At 35.2% G+C, this 23,802-nt stretch overlaps 1 protein-coding gene across 2 annotated transcripts in view; it reads left to right on the top strand.

The window, feature by feature from the left end:
• Positions 1–241: 241 nt before the first annotated feature.
• The window catches only part of LOC149072215 (eukaryotic translation initiation factor 4H-like), a 71,915-nt gene continuing 48,354 nt past the window's right edge, over positions 242–23,802 (top strand). For both annotated transcript variants that reach the window (XM_089247379.1, XM_089247380.1), the window contains exon 1: positions 242–333. In XM_089247379.1, coding sequence (XP_089103505.1) covers positions 299–333 — 35 coding nt within the window. In that variant the 5' untranslated portion in view covers positions 242–298. The remainder of the gene's footprint in view (positions 334–23,802) is intronic.

The following is a 23,802-nucleotide window of genomic DNA, read 5'->3' on the forward strand; positions in this document are numbered from 1 at the left end:
TTTCACTCTAACACTGAAAAAATTTATTTCTCAATAAAACAAATTTTAAAAAAAAGGTAAAATCTAATATAATTTTTTTTAGGATATAAGGCATATAATTTTTTAAAATGTTAATGACAATTTGGAAAAAAATATTCAAATAATATATATAATCAGTTGTTAAACATCTAAAATTTATTTCTTTATTTGAACTTGAAATTTTCTTGAAAACATGATATTTACGCCAAATGGCAACATTTTTAGTAGTCAACAGACACTCCACAAGTAATAGAAGGCATTTCATGCTTTTGATGTGAACATGGCTAACAGTGGATTTGAACATTACGGCAATCGGTGAGTTAAAATTAGAGAAAATAAAAATAATTAATTATATAAATTATATTTTCAAGTAATTAAAGTATTCACATAAATATTTAAAGGGATCATTTTTGTAAAAAAAACCGCTAAAATCCTTCCATATCAAAATAAGTTTTGTTGTTTTTTCTTTCCGTGATAGTTTTGTTTCACCGTATGTTATATCTTTTATTTTGATGAAGTTATCACACATTAAAAAATATGTATATCGTGAAATTTAACATAATCAATCAAAATATTCATTGAAATCGATTCTAGATGATTATCAATGCAACTTAAACAGCTAAAGTCGAATATTATTTATTTGAATCCACGGGCGCCATTCAGAAATCGGCTCAATGTAAAAAGAAAAAATCGGTTTCCCTTGTTTTCACATTCCTTTTATTTTGTTATCTAATTTTCTTCTTTCAAATTTTTAATTTGTGTGGATATTTTTGTGAATATATTAATGAGTGTCTTGAAATATTTGTGTGCCGGCTTCGAAATCGGCGGGCACCGAGTTCGAATACCGGCGAGAGTGTTTTTGAATGAATTCGATTTGGAGTAGTTATCTTGTGAAAAGAAGTTATGGAAATGGTGAATATTTAATTGTACATGGTGTAAAATTTGTCATAATTTTAATTTGTCATAATAGTTGAAAAATATATATCTGTACTCAGAACCATATTATCCTATGTCCATTTTTGTCTATTTTTAGATCTTACTGTATTCTTGTAATTCTCATTCTGTAGTTTAGGGCCGTAGTATTGCTGTTTAGCTAAAATAGTTTTTAAATTTTAAAAATGTTATCTAAAATACAATTATTTAATTGCATGAATTAAGTAATTGTGATAGTTCAAAAATTACAATTATTTTAGCTTAATAATATTGTCCGCTAAGCAGTAAAAGTTTCGTGTTAGTGGGCAGCCTTTTGCATTGAAAAAGTCTAGTTTATATTGGTTATTCTGCAATTTTGGATTTTTTTGAATTGTGATGTTATTCGTGCCGCTATGTGATATATACAGTCAAACCTAGTTAGTGCGTCACCCGGTTAACAAGTCACTCCGCTTACCGGGTCACTTTTTGTAAGTCCCAATTGTCTTCAGGCAGGAATCGGCACAGCTATGGCTTACTCCGTTTAACGAGTCACTCCGCTTACTAAGTCATATTTTTGCTCTCCCAAGAGTGACTCATTAACAAGGTTTGACTGTACATATTTCAAATGAATTTCACACAATGTATGTTAAATATTACACATCATTTATATCAGTTATTCCAATGGATTTCAGATTTTCCAACCTCAGTGAGGTGAAACCAAGAATTTACCCCTAAAGCCTAGGATATAACCAGGGAATTCCAGCTTTTACCGTGGCATACCTACACCTCAGAACCATACTCGTAACCATAATTGTGTACACCCATTTTTGCCAATGTTGAGATTAGAGATGTGAAATTCTCGAGAATAATCTTTCGGAGAATATTCTCTGGTAGGACTACTATTATAAATAACTTGAGAATATTCTCCTGTTATTTATATAATATAGTTACATATAATATCCTTGAGAATATTCTCTGGAAGGACTATCATAAATTACTGGGGAATATTCTTATAGAAAATAATAAGAATTATTCTGAAGTTATTAATAATAGTCCGTCCGTAATATAGGAGAATATTCAAGAATATTCTCCTTGATAAGAATATTCTTCAGTTACCGAAATCTTTCCAGAGAGTATTATCAATAATAGTATAAATAATTTATAAATAATAATCTCGATAAATAACTTGAGAATAATAATTATTTTTGATAAGAATATTCTCTCAAAGGACTATTGTCCCTGTCTCTCTTCCCGTCAAGAAGATCGGAACATTAATATTGTGGTCTACAAACTTCAAACTTTGAAATCAAGAAAATTAAACCAACAGGGCTGAATTGCACAACTTTTAAAGAAATGTGAGTGATACAGAATTTAAGTGTATGTACATTGAAGGAAACAGCAGTTCTGTATCTTCTTAGAATGAAGGTGATTGTATAAGAATAGCTTCCTTTATCAATCAACTTTGATTTAATTTCTTTTGTTGTGAACTTATTTCTGAAAATTTATCTAATTTTAAAATAATTTTTTAAGGTTTCAGTATAAAGGTTTCTAAAATCTTTATAACCAAACTTTTAAAACCTCTCATCATGACCTCGAACTAAGTTGTCATTGGGGGTGATTACACCAAAAATTGTTTTGTTGTAAATGTTTCAGGCAATGAAAACTGATTTATATTTCACAGTGTAAACAAAATTAGTAAAAACATTTAAATTATTTAAAAGAAAAATGAATATTCTCGATTATTCTCCAATTTTTACATCCAGAATATTCTCCTCACATCTCCAGTTGAGATATTACTGTGTTCTTATAGTTCTCATTCTGTAGTTTAGGACCATAGTATTGTATTTTAGCTAAAATAATTTTTACAGAATGAGAACTACAAAAATACAGTAATATCTCAAAGTTAACAAAAATGGGCATAACATTGTGTGAAATTCATTTGAAAATTTATAAAAATATATATGACACGTTGGCGAGAATAACATCACAACTCCAAAAACGTAAAATTGCAGAATAATGATAATGAACTTAACTTTTTCAATGAAAAAGACTGTCCACTAGCTTAGGAACTGAAATTTTTGCTGCTTAGCTGCCAGTTTTGTAGCTACAGGAATGTCACTATTGCTGACGAGAAAAAAAATAGTTTTGAATATGGAATTAACTCAAATTTGTGAATATTTGAGTTGTGATGTTATTCTTGCTGGTGTGCGATATATTTTATATAAAGGCACCGGCATCACCTAGTTATGTCTTATGCTTTGCAAGGAATTCTTGGTTTTACTAGGAATTTCTGCAGTTAAAATCGAAAACCTATTAGAATGCCTCATACATAATGATAAATGTATAAGTGATGATTTGTTATTAAGAAATGTGGACATGCTAATTTGAAGCATTCGGCTGAATAATGGTCTGTGCAGGGCCGCAACTAGATGCTTGGTCACCCGGGGCAAGCGCACATTTTGATGCCCCTTGTAATGTTGAAGGAGAGGTTTCTGAATGAAATTTGTGTCCCTTTGGGGCCAGCGCCTGGGGCACGAGACCTACCTGCTCCTCTAGTTGCAGCCCTGGGTCTATGTTAAATTTTTGCAAAATCCTTTTTTTTGCCTGAATGATGTTCCATGTAGTTTCCTAGGGTTGGCAAGTTTTTGCCATGGGGGGGGGGGGAAACCGTGGTAAAAACCAACCCTGTAAAAATTAATTTTTCTCTTATTTATGCATGTGAAGAATTATTGTGCATTTGATTATATTTTTCTAAATGCAAATACAATAGTTTTGAACACAAATATATAAGAATTAATAAATTAGTATAAAAATAAGTTTCTGTAAAAGCCAGGTTTTACCATATTACTTAATTGGGATCAAATTTTAGAAAGAACACCTTTTTCCTTCTTACTATGACTATAATGCTATGATACTCTTTTATGGGGTTTCATTAATTCAATCTGTGTTGTAGCTGCAATCTGGTTTCGTAAAAAGACTATTAAAATCTGTATTTGCACTCTGAAATCTGCATAAATGAAAGTTGTGAAGTTGTGTGTTAAGCAGTTTGAATGTTTTGATAATGCCTCAACCAATCGAAAGAAATTTAGCTGCTCATGTTTGGAGGCAAGAAAACAAATTTCAGCCATAAGTTGAAGTTTATTGAAAGTTGCAGAGACCAGGTGCATTTTGTAGTCAAAGAGCAATACATTAAACAATTTTTTTTTAAACTTGCATTGGACTTTGGTCATAGGTATAAAATTATGACCTCCTCTGTGGGAATAGCATATATCAAACAAACCTTGGGATTCCATTTTGAAATCCTGTCAAAGTTTCCATTTTTACATACTGTAACCTCTCAAAAATCAGTGTCTCTACAATAATCCAGTGATTATAGTAGAATATATTGCACACCAGCAAGAATAACATCACAACTCAAAAACTAAAATTTTAGAATAATGAAAATAAACTTCACTTTTTCAGTACAAAAGGCTGTTACTAGAACCAAACTTTTGCTGCTTAGGAGCCAGTTTTGTAGTTACGGGAATGTCAATATTACTGACTTGTAAAGAAAAAAATTGTTGTTTTGAATATAGAGTTAATCGAAATTTGTGAATTTTTGAGTTGTGACGTTATTCTTGCAAGTGTGCAACATGTCTTTTTCACAGAAAATTATGTAACTCTGAAATCATGAAACTCTGGGTAGTGTAAGTCAGGCATTACTGTACAGTGAAACCTCACTACAACAATGCTCGATATAAGAATAAATCCCTCTACAACAATATTTTTTCTTGATTTGTAGAGTATTTGATCATTTGATAATTTTTGTCGCACCACGGTCATTTTCTGCACACGAGGGCTAATTAGACTGGGACCTACAATTTATTGCCGATTCCGAACGGCAGACTTGTTTTTTATACTCATCGAGAGGTTGGCGCGCTAACCCCTCGATGGGGGACTCCTTGCGGTAGCAATTTTTTCCTGCAGTCTTGTCGCCGCTTTTGTTGTACCCCTGTGTCAGGAAATTATTCTGACAAGGATGAACCGGGTATCAAATTTGCGACACCTCTAAACATCCTCTGGTACTTTAGGCGAGCATCTTATTGACCGGGCTGCCGTGTCCGATTCATAGAATATCATTGCACCAAGATTTTACTGTATCAGGGTTGGCAAGTTTTTGCCATAGGTGGAAAAAACAATGGCCAAAGCCAAACAAACCCTAGCTAGATAAAACTAGGGTAAAAATCCTGGCAAAAAAAAAGTCCTGGCAAAAATACGTTTTGGTCAAGCATAAAACAAATCAATGCTTCCCAAATTTATTTATGTCTGCTATCACGCACACACACATTTATAAAAAGATCAATGCAAAAGAATTGTATATTGTTATAACGACTCTGATCGTCCCGGACGATGGGTGGTCTTTGTATTGAAAGGAAAAATATAGGATAGTGATTATATGAAAACATTACATACTTTTCCTACAGGTCGTTGTAATGGAATGATCACTATAATGTTGGGCCATGATAATGAGCATCAATTGTATCTCTCTTCATTTATTTGTAAATGTATTTTCCACCAGATTGCTTTACAATACAACATTATAAATATGATTTTTGTAATGATTTCAAGTCTCAGTTATATATAATACACATTGAATATATATAATACACATACAAATGTTCTTTTTTTAATAAAAACATTTTTGCCATTTTTTTATTTTTTTGCCCTGGTTTTAACCAGTTTTTGCCATTGTTTGCCGGCGAAATGACTAACCCTGTAGCTTCTGTTACACGTTCCTCAAGTCAGTTCTTGCAGAAACCAATATATCATCACCTTATAACAGGCTGGACAAATCTCAGGCACCAGGTCGCCATGGCGACTAAAATATTTTATATTAGCACCTAAAATTTTCTTTGTGTGTTACTAAATTGTGCAGGCTGAGAGCAGTGCAAAATGTTTATAGCAGCATATCTGTCAACATGAAAGAGGGTCAGTATACCCTTAAAAAGTTAAAAGAAGCATTATTTTCAACCTTTTTCTTTGGGTAGAAAGTTTTTTGGTGCCTAGATTTTCTTACAATTTGTCCAGTCATGCCTTATAATGAAAACCTTGTACATTAATTATTTTTTGAAAATGACTTTTTGCCAGCTTTAGATTGAATACATCATATCTTGCCTATTACACCTTTTGGAAAAAAAAAAATCTGCAAATGATGTGCTCTCTATAAATGAACCTATTTTGAGTTATTCAATTTTTTTTTTTTTTTTTTTTTGCTCTTTCTGTAAAGTTGGAAATTTTTAATGCATGAGATTTTCATTGTAAGGTGGCAATATGTTGTTGCTATGCCAATTTAAACAGCTGCAATCGTGAGTTCTATAATTGAAACAGCAGTCTGTAGTCATTGGGTCTCAGTTGAGCCTCGTTTTCCTTGGAGTAGGTTTTTGTATCGCATGCAACGTGAGGATTGGTTAAAAAAACCTTAACTTCTAGTTTTTACCAATCCCCAACCTTATGCTGCATGAAAAGAAGGATCCACTACTCTTTGGAAAACTCAGCTTTACCTTCCTCGACAGAATAACAGTCCATGTTACTTTTAGGCGAAAAAAAAAAAATCTCTTTTTCAGCGATAACTTTCATTGACTCCTTTAAAGTTTTGAAAAACAACATAAACCATTGTTCAGTCAAATATTTCATTTACTGGTAAATAATCAAAATCATAATCTACCATGTAACTTTGGTAAAATATAGAATTTACAGATCTTCGTACATTTACCTTGATATATACAGGGTCATTGGCGTATGCAAATGGAGTGTTTTGGGGTTCTAACCCCCCCCCCCCAGCCGAGATTATAGTGTTATTTTGCAGGAAAAAACACAAAAAAACCCTTCCTTGAGAAGAAAAAAAAATTGAACCCCCCCCCCCCTGAGGAAAAAAAAATTTAAATCCCCCCTTCTTTTGAGAAAATTCTGCGTACGCCTATGTACAGGGGGAATCCGATCTATTCTGCCATTTGAAAGGGGGTGATAGACAAGCCCAAGTGGATCATGGAAATCACCACCAACCTTTTTTTATCTCTCACCCTTTTCGAGTTATGGTGGGTAATCGATTATGGGGGAAAAAATGTGACTTTTCTGAAAGACCTATGTATACAACATAAGCACACTTTTGGAAAGAGCAGAAAAAATGCTATAAGAGATGACACCAATTTCATCAAAATATCTGGTTTTAATGGTGAGCGACAAGTGCTGAAAGATTGACAAAGTTCAAAATCAAATTGTCGCCGAAATTTTTAACACCCGATTCTGCAAACACCCTCCTAGCTACAATCGATCAAATTTGCCAAAAACTTGTCCATCCACTAGCTTCCAAAAGATCTTACAATAAACTATATCAGTTTTTTCTGGTTCAGGAGAAATTTAGTCTGTTGTTTGCAAGAGACATCACTGAAATCAGTGTCTGTCAAAGTAGATATTCTATGAAAATTTGGAATTGGCGGTTACAGGTTTTGGTGGCAATTTGATTTTGCACAAAAAATCCTATAGGGTGACACCACCCCTATCTACAGGATAGCCATATTTAACTGCGAGCTACAAGCGCTGAGAGATTGGTGAAGAGGAAAATTGAATTGTCGCCGAAACCTACTACAATTACTTCGATGAAAGCAGATTTCAGTGATGTATTGCAAAGAAACGACTAAATTTCTCCTGAAATAGGTGACCAATTTGGTTTATTCTAGGCTCGCTGGAAGTTGGTGGAATGGAAAAGCTTTTTTGGCAAGGCAAATTTGACCGACTGTAGCTAGAATGGGGTTTATGGAATTGGCAATTAAAAATTTTGATGACAATTTGATTTTGAACTTTGCCAATCTTTTAGCTCCTGTAGCTCACCATTGAATCAAATCCAGATATTTTAATGAAATTTGTGTGACCGTATAGGATTTTTCTGCGCTTTCCAAATATGTGCTTAGTTTGCATGTAGATCTCTCAAACTTTACAAATGCAGGGTTTTTCAGACTTGACACATTTTTCCCCCATAATCGACTATCCACCATAACATGAAAATATTTTGAAATAGGACAGGGTTAGTAAGTTGTTTCATGATCCACTTGGGCTCATCTATCACCCCCTTTCGTTTGGCAGAATAGGTTGGATTCACCTTGTATATTTCAAATATGTTTCATTAAAATGAACATTTACAAAATAAAAATCTTTTTCACATAATTTTGATTTCATTAAAAATTTTCAAATAATTAACCCCCTTTGCACTCTGAGGCCTTTTACGCTTGGGCGAACCAGCAACTCGAGACAATTTTCCGCATATTTCGTGAATTTCTTACAGCTAACTTAAAATGATTTCACATGCAATTTAATGTTTAAAACTTTTATATTTTAACATTTTACATATCTTTATACTTCAAATAAACAAATACAAAATTGTATTGTATGTTCATCGTATTCAAATAAACAAATAAAAAATAACTTGTAAAGAAATCTAATGGTTCTTTTATGTCTGAAGATACTTGCAATCCTGCGGCTCTTTTGCCGGATACAAGCGATATTCTTTGCGGTATTTCTTCAGATTCTGTGCACATTATCCATTCTGAATTTTCTGTCTCTTCTGCTGGATCACTGTCGCTTTCATATTCACTATCTATTACTATGATTTTTTGCCTTCTTACACCTCTTACTTCATCGCTATCTTCATCACTGCTTTCTTCCTTTCTATCGTCAAGTAGTCTATGCATAGCTGTAATTGGGCGCGGTAGCCCAGGTTGATAAGATACTCGCCTGAAGTACCAAAGGATGTTTTGAGGTGTCGTGAGTTTGATACCCGATTCTTCCTTGTCAGAAAACTTTCCTGCCATGGGTACAACAGAAACAGTGACATGACCGCAGAAAAATTGCTACCGCAGGGAGTTCCCCATCGAGGGGTTAGCACACAAACCTCTCGATGAGTATAAAAAAAACAGGCTGCCATTCGGAATCGGCAATAAATTGTAGGTCCTGGTCTAATTAGCCCTCGTGTGCAAAAATTACTGTGGTGCGACAAAAATGATCAATGATCAATAGCCGTAATTTTGTTCTTCAGTTCTTCATCAACGAAAAATCAAACTCATCTTCACTTGAACTGATTCCTTCATCGTATTCCATGCTTATTGGGCTCCATAATGAAACTTTGAAAATAATATTCCTATTGCCACGACTGTTGAGTTCAAACTAACGTGAAGATGTATATATAACAATAAATCTAAAAAGCGTATTTAAGATTAAAGATTGGCAGTTGTTTTATATGCATGTATTGTTGAATGCACTCATGAAGTGATATTTCCCAAACCAAACCTAAATAAACATCATTACCACTCAAATTATCTCGTCAAACTGAGCTGTGATCGTGAGTCATCTCTCGAGTTACAGCATCAAATCAAGTGGTGACCGAGAGTCACCTCTCGAGTGTAAAGGGTTAATAAATATTTTGATGTTTTATAAAAATTCTGTAGCATTTTGGTAACTGGAACAATCAATTCTTGCAATCAATTTGATCATTTTCCATCCCACGACAGTTGTTTCCTATAATTTCCCAACACCCCCCAGATCATTGAGAGCATCATTGGGCCCTCTGGGCAAAGTGATGTTCTGGGGGCCCTCTACCTGGCTGGAAGTACCTTCCTACCAATTTACATATCTACTCTAGAAAATGATACATACATGCCTTACTACAATGATATTTGATGTAATGATTAATCACTCTCTACAACAATATTTTTTCAAGTCTTATTTGGAAATGTCTATACTTTAATGTTTAACTGCTGCTTCTCAACTAAAGGGGTCCCCTATGATTCAAATAATACATTATTTTGAACCGATTTTGGCAAGGAAAAAAATGCTTGGCACCTATGGAATTTTGCTGGTACCTAAATTGTTTTAAGGTTTGTGAAAATCAAATCTGTCATATCTCATTATCATGAGACTTCTTTAAGTAGTTCAGGTCCCCAGGCTGTGCATGGATGGGACAATGCATCAAGACGTCTCACATTTTAAAACTGAATTCAAGCCTCATGCCTCTTAACACATTCTCATTGAGAAACGAAAATTCTTGTTTTTAAAAAGTAAGCATTGTTGTATGGAAACAGGAATTCTCTTTACATAGGTTGAAATATCTTTAAATCACTTTATTTAATTACATTAAGTACTAATAATTATAATATTATATAATATAATTATTAATATGACATTAAGTGTAAAACTTATATAAGTTTTAGCAAAAATATATAGCCCAATGCAAATGTGTCCACAATTCTAACCTAACACATCAAACTGGGGAATGTGTATTCTACACTAACCACAACGCTAACAGGTAGCTGAAAAAGATAAAGTGTATTAAAAAAAATTTCGATTTTCTCTGCGAAAAAAAATAAGTTATTTCTTTGTGGTTTTATTTCTGGAATGAAAGCTGTAAAAATTAAGGAATTTCACATATAGGCTAGAAATCGAAATACTTTTAATAATTACAATAAAACTTTGATTTAGGAATGATTCAGTATGCAAATGATTCGCAAGACAAGCAAAACTTTTGACCTGATAAACGTGATTTTATCAGGTCAAAAGTTTTTATTTTATGATTTGTTTCACTCAGTTTCACATGATCACAACTGAAGCTATAGTTTTTCAATTTCACCGACACGTGTACTGTGGAGTTGTAGGTAATACAGAACAAACCTTACTCTACAAGAGTTTTGAAAAAACCATTTCCACATCTTACGCTGCCTCAAGACCATTGATAAAGCCTGGGATGGAGTTACCTAGAGAACCCTCAATTCTGCTTAGAGAAAACTGGGCTGATTGCATTATTGAACATGACTTTGAGGGGGTAAGCTCAAGAATAGGAGCTACCAGTTGACAAAGACATAGTATCCTTGGGAAGGCCATGGGACTGAAGGTGAATGAGGACGACATTCAAGAATTAGTGGAGGAACATGGCCAAAAGTTGACCACAGACAAACTGATGGATATCCATTACGTGTGTGTGCAACAGCAAGAGCTTATGAACGGGATCTGATCTGAGGAAGAGAGAGAAATGAAGATTAATCTGTCACTTTAAATTAGATTAGAGAGATATAGGAAACCATGCAAAATTTTTGTAGAAAAGAACCACCCAAGTGAAGCTGTAGCAGTACGAGTAGTTACACAAAAGGTTATATTATAACAGTGAGTCATTATTGTGCAGGGCTGGATAAATCAGAAAAAAGGTTAAAAATTACGCACCCGCCAAATTTCTTAGGAGCCAAGTCTGGTTTTTCCCCCAATAAAAAATAATTCTAAATAATGTTTTTTTTTTTTAATTTTCCAGGACTTTATGGCTCCTTCCCATGTTAGAAGACACATTATTAAGAAATCAAATTTTTTTTTGTGTCATACACTTTAGTATAGCAATGATGCATTTAAAATTTTAGGTGCCAATACTGATTTTCTTGTTGCCGTGGAAACCTGGCACTTGTCCATCCCTGCGTTATTGTATTATTTAATATATTGATGTGTTAATTGTTTTGAATTATCGTTTAGATGATGTTTTTCTAGTCATTTTTATGTGAATGAATAATCATGGAACATATCCCTCGAGTTTTCAGTATTTCCTATGGGAGAAATTTGTTTAGATATGAGTGATTTTCACATGTTCACTGAATGAGTTATGCTCGTAAACCAAAGTTCCAATTTTTTTTCCTCTTTATGATAACTATGACAATATGATAATGAGATGGCTTTTGACCTCAGTAAAGAAAATTATGTTGTGTAATCATTTTGTTGTATCATTCTATGAACACAAGGGCTCTTTGGACAGGGACATATGAAGAAAGTTTGAAATAGTTATGCTTCTATGCATCTCAGTGGGAATCGAACTAGATATTGCTGCAATAACCATTAAGTGGCTGGAAAGAAATAAAATATTTGCACACACATACATATATTTTAATTAAATGCCAAGTCTCGTGAGAAAACTAAATTTAAGTGAATAATTTTAATTTAATCACATTTTAATTCAAAGTGAATTAAAATGTAGCTACTGGAAATTTGTAATCTTTTTCATTTGTATTTGTTTTCAGCTACATGATAAAATGTAAATAACCGCCGATGACCTTTCAACTACAGTCAAGCTTCAATATCCTAAAGTGCTTCTGAAAATTGATATTATTTTATTTAATTCAAGTTACAGTGGGGTGTCAATAATTTGAGGTGAATGGGACCAGGGTCACCTTGGATTGCTGAAAAGTTGAATTATTCAACAACAAAAAAACCCAATAGAAATGGACTTTCAGGGGGGGTGGGTGGACCTGTGTATTTGTACTTACTTTTACGTGTTTTGTTCTTAATGCAATGGCTTAGTTCATTAATGTTAGGGTTGCCAAGACCAATGGCCTCTATATAAGGAAGACTGACTGAGCTCTAGAACTAGGATCTGATATGAATGTTATTTTTTTACACTATAAATTTAATATAGAAGAGACCTGTGAAAAATTTCAGTATGGAGGGTCACCAAAGGCCCCAGCCTAGGGATCAAAATCTATTAAAATTGAAATTACTTACATCCGTTGGAAGAATAAAAAAAAATTAAATAACACACGCATGATGAAAAACAGATTTAAGGAATTCCGAAAAATGCCAGCTCCTCAGATTATTCTCAACCTCAAATTATTGAGACTCTACTGTATATATAAACTTTGATTTATGGGGAGATATACAGGGTGTTTCAAAAAGAATCATCCGATTTTAAAAAATCAAAACTATTCAGCATTTAATCCGTTTTGATCGAATAATGTTTAGGTAGAAAGAGGGAAATCTTGAGTTTCATGCAGTTTCCGACAGGTAGCGCTAACGCTCTTCCTTCGGCCGCCACTTCAGTGTTTGTCAAGATGGTGACTGCACAACAAATCTTTTTGTGTTCTAAGCTTCGGAAAGAGCAAGTCCGTAACAACTGTTCATCGTGCTTTTTGTCGACAATACCCTGGTGTTGAACTTCCTACCACTCTGAGCATTATGCGATGGTATAAACTATTCCGAGACACGAGTTGTCTGTGTAAAGGGAAATCTCCTCTGGAAGTCCCCGCATGTCAGACGAAAATGTGGAGCGCATCCGACAGAGTTTCACACGTAGTCCACAGAAATCCACTCGCAGTGGATACTAAAATGCTCTCAAAAGTTTGGGACGAATTTGACTACCGTATAGACATATTGAGCACCTTTTAATTTGGTTTGTTAAAAAATGTAATATAAAATTAATCTTAAGTGTCTATGTGTTCAATATTTTTCGTAATATACGCATTTCAAATCGGGTGATTCTTTTCGAAACACCCTGTGTTGCACATAAATTGCATGAAATCCTGACGAGTGATTAAATTCCTGCACAGTGTTTGAAATTTGAGTAATGGAAGTATGACTGTATGATGAAAATAAGATGATAAAAATGTCATTTTATAATTTTTTCCATGATAGTGTCATTTTATTCCCACAATGCCTATTTCAACATGAAAATACATTTTAAAGCTGGATTCAAATGGCTATACTGGGATACGACTATAAATGGCTATGACTTTCTGGATATTAGTGCAGATACAAACTTCACAGAAAAAAAAGTCAGGAATCGAACCTTGGTCCTGTTGCAATGCGGGTGAAGGATAAACCACCTAGAAGGGGCCTCTCTTCCCCGACGACGTTCCATGAAGAGTCCACCCACGCTCATTAGTTTAGTTCCTCTTTTTTTTCTCTGTCTGTTTTTAGATATGTATGTGCTTGTTGTAGACAAGGACGGTCATGTAGAATTATCCTCCTTAAATAGATGAATTAAACATCGGTTAATTGTTATAATTCAATACTTTCCTTATTAAGATAATGTGTATAGTTTGGAAATAAGGAGTATGCAAAACAATTTTTCATGCATCATTAGAAGCTTTATCTGAGAATAAAATGTGGATTTATTCCTAAAGTTAATGATCTCGCCAATTATACTGATCACATGATTTTATTACTCTTTATCACTACTAATAAATATAATAATTCGTACCCACTAACACAGAAGAAGCATTCGAGTACTCTGCGTCTAAAGTCCCCTACACACGCTCAGTTATACCTGCACAGGCATAACTGAATGGTTCAGTACATCCACACTACTCAGTTATACCTATGCAAGCGAAGTCTCATTTTCATTTTCATTCTTTCTTCGCGTCTGTCAATCAGTTCGGATTTTGGCAGCGAGTGCTCTAAAGTTAAAAATTTTCCAACATGATTTCCACAAATGATGCTTTGAATGTAGTTTAGAGTCGTAACTAGGCTGGGGCGACCGGGGCACTGCCTGGGGTCTCTAACCGAATGGGCTAATCACAAAAAATAAACTTATTTTGTATTTTTTTTTTCCTTTTTAGGGGGGGGGGGACAAGAAAATATCTGCCCCGGGACCCCGAGAAGGTGTGCTACGGCCCTGGTGTAGGTGGATCGGTTGGGGCAGTAAAAGTTATTAATTTTAAAAAAAAGACAATGTGATGCAAAGGTTGGTTAAGGAAAAGGCAACAATTTTTTCGCTCGTTAAATTATTACAGGAATTGAAATTTGCACCGAAAAATCGACATAATTTTCTCAGAATGAAGATACCTATTCAAGGTTGTCTTGACTGCTCTTCTACTCGCCTTTTTTATGTGTATTGTTGAAAGTACATTCCGGATTCCGAGAATAATCCGGATAAGTAGCTTGTTTCAAAATCAAAAAAGCTTTGTAAATTCGTATCCGTGATTATCCGAATATTGAAAGAGAGGGAGAAAGAAAAGTCATAAGTGCGTACCCCCTATAGTTAATAAACCATTTCCGAATTCTTCGCGCACATTGTTAATAACCAGTACTAAGTAGCTCCAATAATATACTAACTAGTATTAAAACTCCCCAGTTAAATAGATACTGGATTTTTTTATACATTTACTTATCCGTTAAGCCTATACAACACGTATTGAAAAAATAAATGAAATTTTCTCATAAGTTGATCTGAGAGTTTTTTTGTTTCAGCAGAGAAGAATGCTTAAAAAGTTTTCCTTACTTATTATTATCAAAACATTTTGCTTCATATTTTAGTTCGCTGGTTCGAAGTCTTTTTTGTTTGGCCCGGAAATTATAATTAATAAAATAATAAGGGGTTCTTAACCCTTTTTGTGTTTCTCGGACCCTTTGTTCCAATAAAATAAAGGTGACGGTATAACACCGTTAATAATATAAAAAAACCACCAATAATATTCAGTATATAGGCAATGCAAAAACAATAAGTTAATCAGGGCTGAAACTAGTGGGGGGGGGAAGCATCTGTCCCGGATGGCAAAATTTAGGGGGCGGAAATTTTAGGTGGGAACAAAGAACACCGTTATAAAATTATCGAACTTTAAAAAAGTTTGAAGGGGTGACAAAAATCCTAGTAAGTCACGGAGCCCCTGGTTAAGAAACTCTTCTGCAAATAATCAATAAAACATTAATTGTCATAGTACATTATTTGAATATAGAGTTTGTGTTTCGGTGTTATAATTTCGGGAAAATTTATTGAAAATAGACTGATTTCAGAAAAAAAAATTGAGAATTTGAACAATGGTCGAAGTATTTCTAAAATTTTATTTCGATTTCTTTATTTGATATGAAATTGTAAAAAAATAAATATCGTGAAAATTACGGCATTAGAAAAATTTCTTCTAATTTAAAGGTAATCTGTCTCCAAAACAAATTACTCAGTTAACATTGTTCAGCTTTGTTATCAGTAATAAAGAGGAAAGAAAGAAATATATAAGAAAGGGGAAAAAAACTGCGCAGTTATATACCTGATGGCTCCTACACACGCTGTTATACCTGCGCAACCATAACTACAGTTATACCGAATCGAAAAACCATTCCCTTCAGGTCGCCTGTGCAGGTCAACTGACGGCCCCTACACACGCTCAGTTATGCCTGCACAGTTGACCTGTACAGGCATAACTGCGCAGGTATAACAGCGTGTGTAGGGGCCTTTAAACGTTCGAGATTTGTAACTTCAACTGTATAAAGTTATTCTTCCCCCCACTTTACATCACGGTCTTTTTTGGCATTTAAAGCCATTCAGATTGAAAGGCGATCTTGGTCAGTAGTCATCTCACTTGAAAGTAAAAAGAAAAAAAAGCAACCCCCCCCCCCCCATCTCAATCTATCTTTTATTTTAGGCTAGGATTGCTTAAAAAACAGGGGGTCAGTTGTGAACGACATTTTCCCAAGAAAGGGATTCACGAAATAAGGGAGTGTAAAGCCATAAAACTTCCTCTCAATCACATGCAGGTGGTTAGACTAAAAAGGATAAGTTTTCAAGTATTAAGGTTGCAGAGAGAGGAAAGGCAAGATTCGAAAGAAAAAGTATTTGGAGGATATTACAATTATTCTCCATAGAAAAAGTATGCCATAGCTATAGAAGCTTAAGTAAATTTTTAACAAATTTCCCATTAATTTTTTTTTAAATCTTTTATATTTCATTTTCAGTATTAATGTGTCACAACAGTAATTTCCCGATTTCCCGGGAATTTTTCTCGCAATTTCGGAAACGGGCGGAAAAAAATTCCCGAGAACGGGCGGACGGAAATTCTCGCCCGAAAACTCTAGTGCCGCTGATAACTTGAGTGATGCAGAACCGTAGTGGCGGATCCAGAGAGGGGCTATGGTGGCGATCGCCCCCTCAAGAGCCTTCAAACAATAGGTGATGGGGCAATCGCCCCTCCAAAGAGCCTTTAAGCAAACATAACTCCAGTTACCTCACTTTTTTTCTTTATTAATCCTTAATTTTTTTTTTAATTTCTTTTTTTTCTCAAATTTCCCTTCGCTAAAATTTGTGCACTCGAAGTTCAAACTGTAGCTTTCTTCTGCTGGTACGGTCGAAAGAATAAAGCCATAGCTGGAGCAGGGTCAATTGTATTCCCGCCAAGATTCTATGCGATTCGGCCGTCACGTACCCACCCATACATACATGTGTAATTTTTGCGGGGGGGGGGGGGGATAAATGTACACCCTTCAGTTTTCTTGGTAATGCACAATAAAGCACAAGCCATCGAATAAGATGAATCGTCGTTTTCTACCCCTTGTTTTCCTTTTTTTATATCAGTCCTGAAACACGTGAGCTTGAGGTGTACCAAAAAATGGCAGAATCTTCGAAAAAAAAGCTAGTTTCGGTAAGTGAAAATTTTAAAGTTTTAAAATAGGTGGGTTTTGTGTTTTTGTTGTGTTAAGAAAATTAATTCTATTACTTTGGGGCCATTCAAGTAATACGTCAGCATCGATGGGGGTAGGGTTTCCGATTTACTGACTTGATGACAGTAGGGAGGGGGGGGGGGTTTGGATAATGCTTACGTCATCAACCACCTTTTATGAAAATATGAAATATTTGTAATGGCATCTTACTCGGTGCACGAGATACGAGCAAAACCTTCCGATAGTTTGTGGGCACTTGAAGTAACATTACCCACTATTGATAAGTGCCCTACAGAGCCACTTTAGTGATCTCTAAATGTTTCGCGGATCCAAATGATCTGGAAATGTGTCCGGGCTGCTTAATTACTCTGGAACTGTGCCACGCATCACTCAAGTGATCCTTAAGTATATGCCGTGGATCACTTAAGTAATCTGAGAATGTGCCGCGGGTAACTTGAATTATGAACTTGAATTATGTAGAACCGCACTGGGGGCCACTTAAGTGCTCTTAAAATACGTCACATGTCGCTCAAGGGATCTCTAAATGTGTCACCGATCGCTTAAGTGCTCTGGAACTGTGTCCCGAGTCATTTAAGTGATCTGAAAATATGCCACGGGCCGCTTAAATGTTATGGAATTGTACCACGGGACACTTAAGCGATCTGTAAATGTGCCGCTTAGTTCATTTTTACAAAATTAGGTTTGAAGAGGACAGGCCGCATCAGATAACCCCCAGGGCCATATTTGGTCCTCGGGCCAAGGGCATTTATGCGATTTATCATTATATGGCTTAGAGCAGTGTTTCCCAAAGTGGGCAATATCGCCCCCTGGTGGGCGATGGAATGGTCCAAGGGGGCGATAGAACCTACTGATTTAACATAGGATCCTATGGGTTTACTTGAGTTGGGGGGCGATGAGAGGAAAAAATTATTGATGAAGAAAGGCGACAAAAAGTTTGGGAGACTATGGCTTAGAGGGTGGGTCGCAATAAATTTTGAGTTCATAGCCTTCAGATGGCATTGAAATTAACAGAAATTGATTACAATAACAAATAAAGGATATAAAGGTCTTTTCTTCCGAAATTTCAATTAAAAAAAAAAAATTTGCATTAAAAAAATTTTTGGGAGGGGGGCACGAGCCCCCTATGCCTCCCCCCGGTGTACGTCCCGGTACGGTTCGAACCCCACAGTGGTGGCAAATACTGTAGATAGAACTTATTCTAGATAGAATTCTCTATCGAACGAGACAGACCACAGAGAGCCCACCTGGGGTCACTGATGTAAACAAAGATCATTTGGCCGTTCCTAACGCCGGCACGCAAAGTCTGAAGAGGGAACACATCTACCCTGTGCTGTACTGAAACCAAAACTGCCTTATCATGGACCCTACATATGAGAGGGCAAAAGCTGCGCCACATAGGTTCAGCTTTTTTTCTGATAGCATGTACATTTAAAGTTTGAGCGGTCACATACATTTTTCGCAAACGAAGTGCAACCCGTTACGGATAATGTGCTCTCATTGTGTGTGCGTAGTACATATTTATTTGATAATTGCTTTATTTTTGTGTGTCAAGTCCATAGCCCAGACAAGGGTGGGACTGACAGGGCTCGGACGATTATCATTTTTTTTACGCTATAAATTAACTATAAAGGGGCCCCTTGAAAAGTCTAGTCTAGGGGCCCACCAGAGGCTTCAGCCTAGAATGTGGGGGGCCATAGTCAGGGCTTTGGATAATTTTTTTTCCTTCAAATATTCAAGAATCGTCTCTATTAAACGAGGTTTCTGGTATCCGAGTTAGCTCAGAATTCATTTCCTCTGATTGACCGAGAACCTTATTTTATACATATTACTTTGCCTAATTGTTATCAAACCGTCACAAAGAGAAACGTTTACTACTTTCGCAGGGATCAAAAAAATTAAATTTATTCTGAAAGTACCTAACTACTTTGACTTGAAAAGCTGAAAAAAAGCATTTATTGAATACATTCGGATGAATTTTTATTTGTGCGCATTTTGTTTTGTCTGGTTAAACTGTGAGCTTTAATTTTTATCGAGCAAAGGAGTAAGACGTAGCAAGTAGCATTTTCAAATAATTCTTTATATGCTTTGATGTTCTGCTCTCTTTTTATCTGCAAAGTTTTGTTTTTTTTTGTACAATTGCACTCGATAATGTGCATCAAAGAATTCCTTATACTGTTTATAAGTATAACGCTATTCAGTTCTTCCCTCGAACTTTTTTTGCTTACGGTATTTTTTACGAGGGTAGCGGGCACATGTTCAAATTCATTGTCAAAATCAGCTAATTCATAAGTTCAAAGCAATTTTTTAAATAAATGTATTGCTTATTGAAAAAATAAAATTTTTATAAATGTAAATTTTAATTTAGTTTCAATTTTTAACTACCTTCAATTTTTATTTAATTTTAATTAAAGATTAAATTTAATGTTTAATTTTAATGTTTAAATAATTTTAATTAATTTTTTTTTAAATTAATTTTTATATTTTGAGTATGTTTGGCGCCGGCGGTTGGGCCTCACCGATCTACACCTTCACTAAAAAATCGCCCCCCCCCCAAACACATCACCCTGGATCCGCGCCAGTCTGAGGGCCGCACCAGATCCTTCGAGTGTTCTGGAACTGTGTCGCGGGTCACTTAAGTGATCTATGAATGTGCCACGGGTCTACTTGAGCGATCTGAAAATGTGTCACAGGCCGCTTAAATAGTCTGGAATTTTGCCTGGAGTGACCTTGCTAAAGTTACATCGTAACCCCCAGGGCCACATTTGGTCCGCAGGCCAAGGGTTTACCATATATGGCTTAGAGGGCGGGTCGCAATGAATTTCTTAAAAAGAAATTTTGAGTTCTTAACCGTCAAAAAGCATTGAAATTAACAGAAATTGATTATAATAACAAAGATATTTTCTTTCGAAATTTTGATTTGTTTTAAAACATATTTTGTATTAAAAATTTTTTGATCGTCTGGGGAGGGGGGTCATGGCCCTCTCCCATTATATGTACTACGAAAAGTATTTATCCACTCAATGAATAAAAAATATGTATATTCAAACCTCTCACCTTATTAAAGGATTAATTCAAAATGCATCTATCTGCATTACATTGCAATATCAGATGTTTTTCATGTTTTCAAAATTGAAAGATCTTCTGTTTTCTTATACCGACAGAAACTTCTCTCAACATAAACAGATGCTATATGGGGCACATTTGAAAAAAAAAATATTCACTCACAGTTAGTTCCTCTTCAATCTCTAAATTTTCGAACATTCCCGTCAAGACAGCAGAAATTTTTCTGAGGGTAGTAAGTCCAGTTTTTTCCGATCACTTCGTCCCCTTTGGTACACCTAAGAACTTCACTCACTTTATCTATGCAGCGAACAGCATCAATAAGTTCCATGTATTCTTTCTGTAAGGACTGGATAAGTGGGAACTAAAATACTGGAGTTTGATGTCACCTACGCCAAGTCCTTTAATATTTCCTTGGCAAAACAATGTTTTTGTGAATTTTAATGCATGCAGCATGTTCTGAATCGAATTCATTTAGTATGGATTTGACTATATAAAAATTTTTACTGTAGAATATGCAAGAATTTAGCAATGCTCCCCATCGCGCAATCACATTTACTGGAAGCAGAGTTAATGTAGGCGCTTTGGTTTTAGAAGCTTCTATGCGATAAGGAAATATCACAAAAACTTTTTTCACTTCGGAAATAAGATGGTCAATGTTCGAGTATCGTGATCGAATTTCTACACGAATCCTATGCATTACATGAGCAAGGTAAGATACATCTTATAACGATGAGAACATTGGCGTACTTCACCTACGATGCCGATTTTAGAATCAGAATTTTATTTAATTCGGCAAAGCCAATTTTAAAGGTGGAAATATAAAGGGTATTTCAAAAAGAATCACCCGATTTGAAATGCGTATATTACGAAAAATGTTGAACACATAGACACTTAAGATTAATTTTATAGTACATTTTTTAACAAACCAAATTAAAAGGTGCTCAATATGTCTATACGGTAGTCAAATTCGTCCCTAACTTTTGAGAGCATTTTAGTATCCACTGCGAGTGGATTTCTGTGGACTACGTGTGAAACTCTGTCGGATGCGCTCCACGTTTTCGTCTGAGATGCGGGGGAGGAGATTTCCCTTTACACAGACAACTCGTGTCTCGGAATAGTTTATACCATCGCATAATGTTCTGAGCTGTAGGATGTTCAGCACCAGGGTATTGTCCACGAAAAGCACGATGAACAGTTGTTACGGACTCGCACTTCGCGAAGCTTAGAACACAAAACGATTTCTGTTGTTCAGTCGCCATCGTGACAAACACTGAAGTGGCGGCGGAAGGAAGAGCGTTAGGCGCTATCTGTCGGCAACTACGGGAAACTCGAGATTTCCCTTTTTCTACCTATATATCATTCAATCAAAACGGATTAAAAGCTAAATAGTTATGATTTTTTTTAAATCGGATGATTCTTTTTAAAACACCCTGTACAATTTCAAATTTACGCACAAAATCAAAAAAAAAAATAATTGTGGGAGGGGAATTTATAAATAAAGACGAACAGATTTTTATATGCTTAAGCTGAAACACACAACGAATAATTATGCAAAAGAATAATAATAAGGAAACTACGTTTACACAAGACTGAATTATTCAGAGCTATGATAAGTTGGTTTTAATTTTCAGATGGATCGGCATAGAGAAGACGATGTCACAAACAGCAGTGAAGAATAAAATACATAAATATGTTTAATTTTTTTGGTTATTTTTATACTTAGTTAAAATTGGAAATACCTGAGCAACTAATTATCCTGAAAAGTTCTGTAAGTTGGGCATTCGAAAAATGCGTGTTCTCAAGTTTCACTTCTATGTAGATTACAAAAGGTGCATATATCGTGCGGCTCAACTATGAAGTATTTAACTTATTTATCAGTCTAAGCTGGCAAACAAGACGAGGCTAATACGTGTTTAAGATGTATTTCTGATAAGGAAATGGTCCAAGGTGTCATCCTCCAAAAATTGCGAAAAAATTAAAGTACATTCATCTCGCCCAGAAACACAAAAACAAAAAAAGCGGTGGAGTTCAATTATTAAAGCAGCAAAAAATTATTAAAAATTACAGCAGTTGGCTACTTATCGCCTCTCGCGCTTCTTGGTGATATCTATGAAATTTTCTTTTCACTCTCTAGCTCTTTTTTGTTTTCTGTTGAATACTAAGCGAGGAGAAAAAAGAACAGAAGGGTGAGGGGGAGAAAATATTAAAAGAAAACGATGAGAGACGAAATAGAGATTTAAACTTCAAACCGCATAAAATAAAGATCAAATTAAAAAAAAAATGAGGATCGGAATGGAGGCATCTTTAGGCTCAATGATAAAAACCACCAAAGAATGCCTCTAGGCACTGAATCAGGGGTGAAGGAGAAAAATAATTACAAAAATTGCGAAAAAACAGTTTTTATGCACGAATTTCGAACTAAAGTGAATTTCTATCTAGTTCTTTTTCTAAGTTTTCTTTTTCTAAAGTGAATTTCTAAAGTTCTTTTTCTATCTTCAGTGCTCGTTTGAAAGGGTATGCGGACCCGCGTCCGCTCCGTGTGAAAGGGGCCTAATCACATAAGCAAAAATGATCCTTTTTTTTTTAATTTAGCGCTTTCGTGTGTGCGCACGTTTTCTCCTTCCCCTTCCAGCTTCTTCTCTTCGAGAAACCAGTTATTTTTTCCTTTTTCCCCCCTCTTTCTTCCTGTATGTTGTACCCCAGTGTTTCTCAAAGTAGGCAATATCGCCCCCTGGTGGGCGATGGAATGGTCCAGGAGGGAATAGAAGCTACATATAACATAGGATCCTATGGGTTCTCTTAGACCCGTTCACATGGGAAATAGAAAAGGGGGTTTAAAACCCGCTTCAATAATTTTGACCAATGACTGCTCACCATTTCTTTCCTTACGAAGGAAAAAAGTCAAGCTGGTGCTAGAACTCCCATTGCTACCGCAATATTTGCACATGTGAACGGTGCTCTTGAGTCGGGGGGGGGGGCAATGAAAGAAAAAAAAATTCTGAAGAAGGAACAAAAAGTTTTTGGGAAACTGGTGTACCCGACCATGTGTTTGAATGACGTCACTAACACTCTAGGGTTGTGGGATTTTTTGTCATTCTTAGCCTCCAAAATATTAATATTTACAATTTTGTGATCCATAATAATTTCCGATGATTTTTATATTTTTGTGCATATTTTAATGAGTAGATTTAGTGGTAATATTTTCGAAACTTTCTGAGGACACCTTTTGGACCCTTTCCTTGTGAGTTGATTATTAGATAGTCTTCCATACATAAAAGTGTTTTAATTGACCTATAGCAAACTGCAGAGTGAAAAGTTTGTAAGAACTTCATATCTTTTTGATTACTTTGCAAAATCAACATCTCTAGAACGTAGGGGTATGAGATGTTTAAGTTGAATTTATAAAACTGTTCCACTCTTTTCAAAAATGTCCCAAACCGTTGCCAGCCAATTGAATTTTGTATCGTATTCATTTTTAGAAGCTTGTTTTAAAGGGTTTTTAAGCGAAATTTTTCAGAAGTAATTACTTTTCATGCTTAGAATTCGCAAATAAGACCTGAGCAGGAATTTTTTTATTATGACTGA

The sequence above is a fragment of the Pholcus phalangioides genome, unplaced genomic scaffold (genome assembly GCF_987345545.1).
Source record: "Pholcus phalangioides strain wild (caught in Gottingen) unplaced genomic scaffold, Ppha-v1.0 ptg000017l_1, whole genome shotgun sequence".
NCBI lineage: Eukaryota > Metazoa > Arthropoda > Arachnida > Araneae > Pholcidae > Pholcus > Pholcus phalangioides.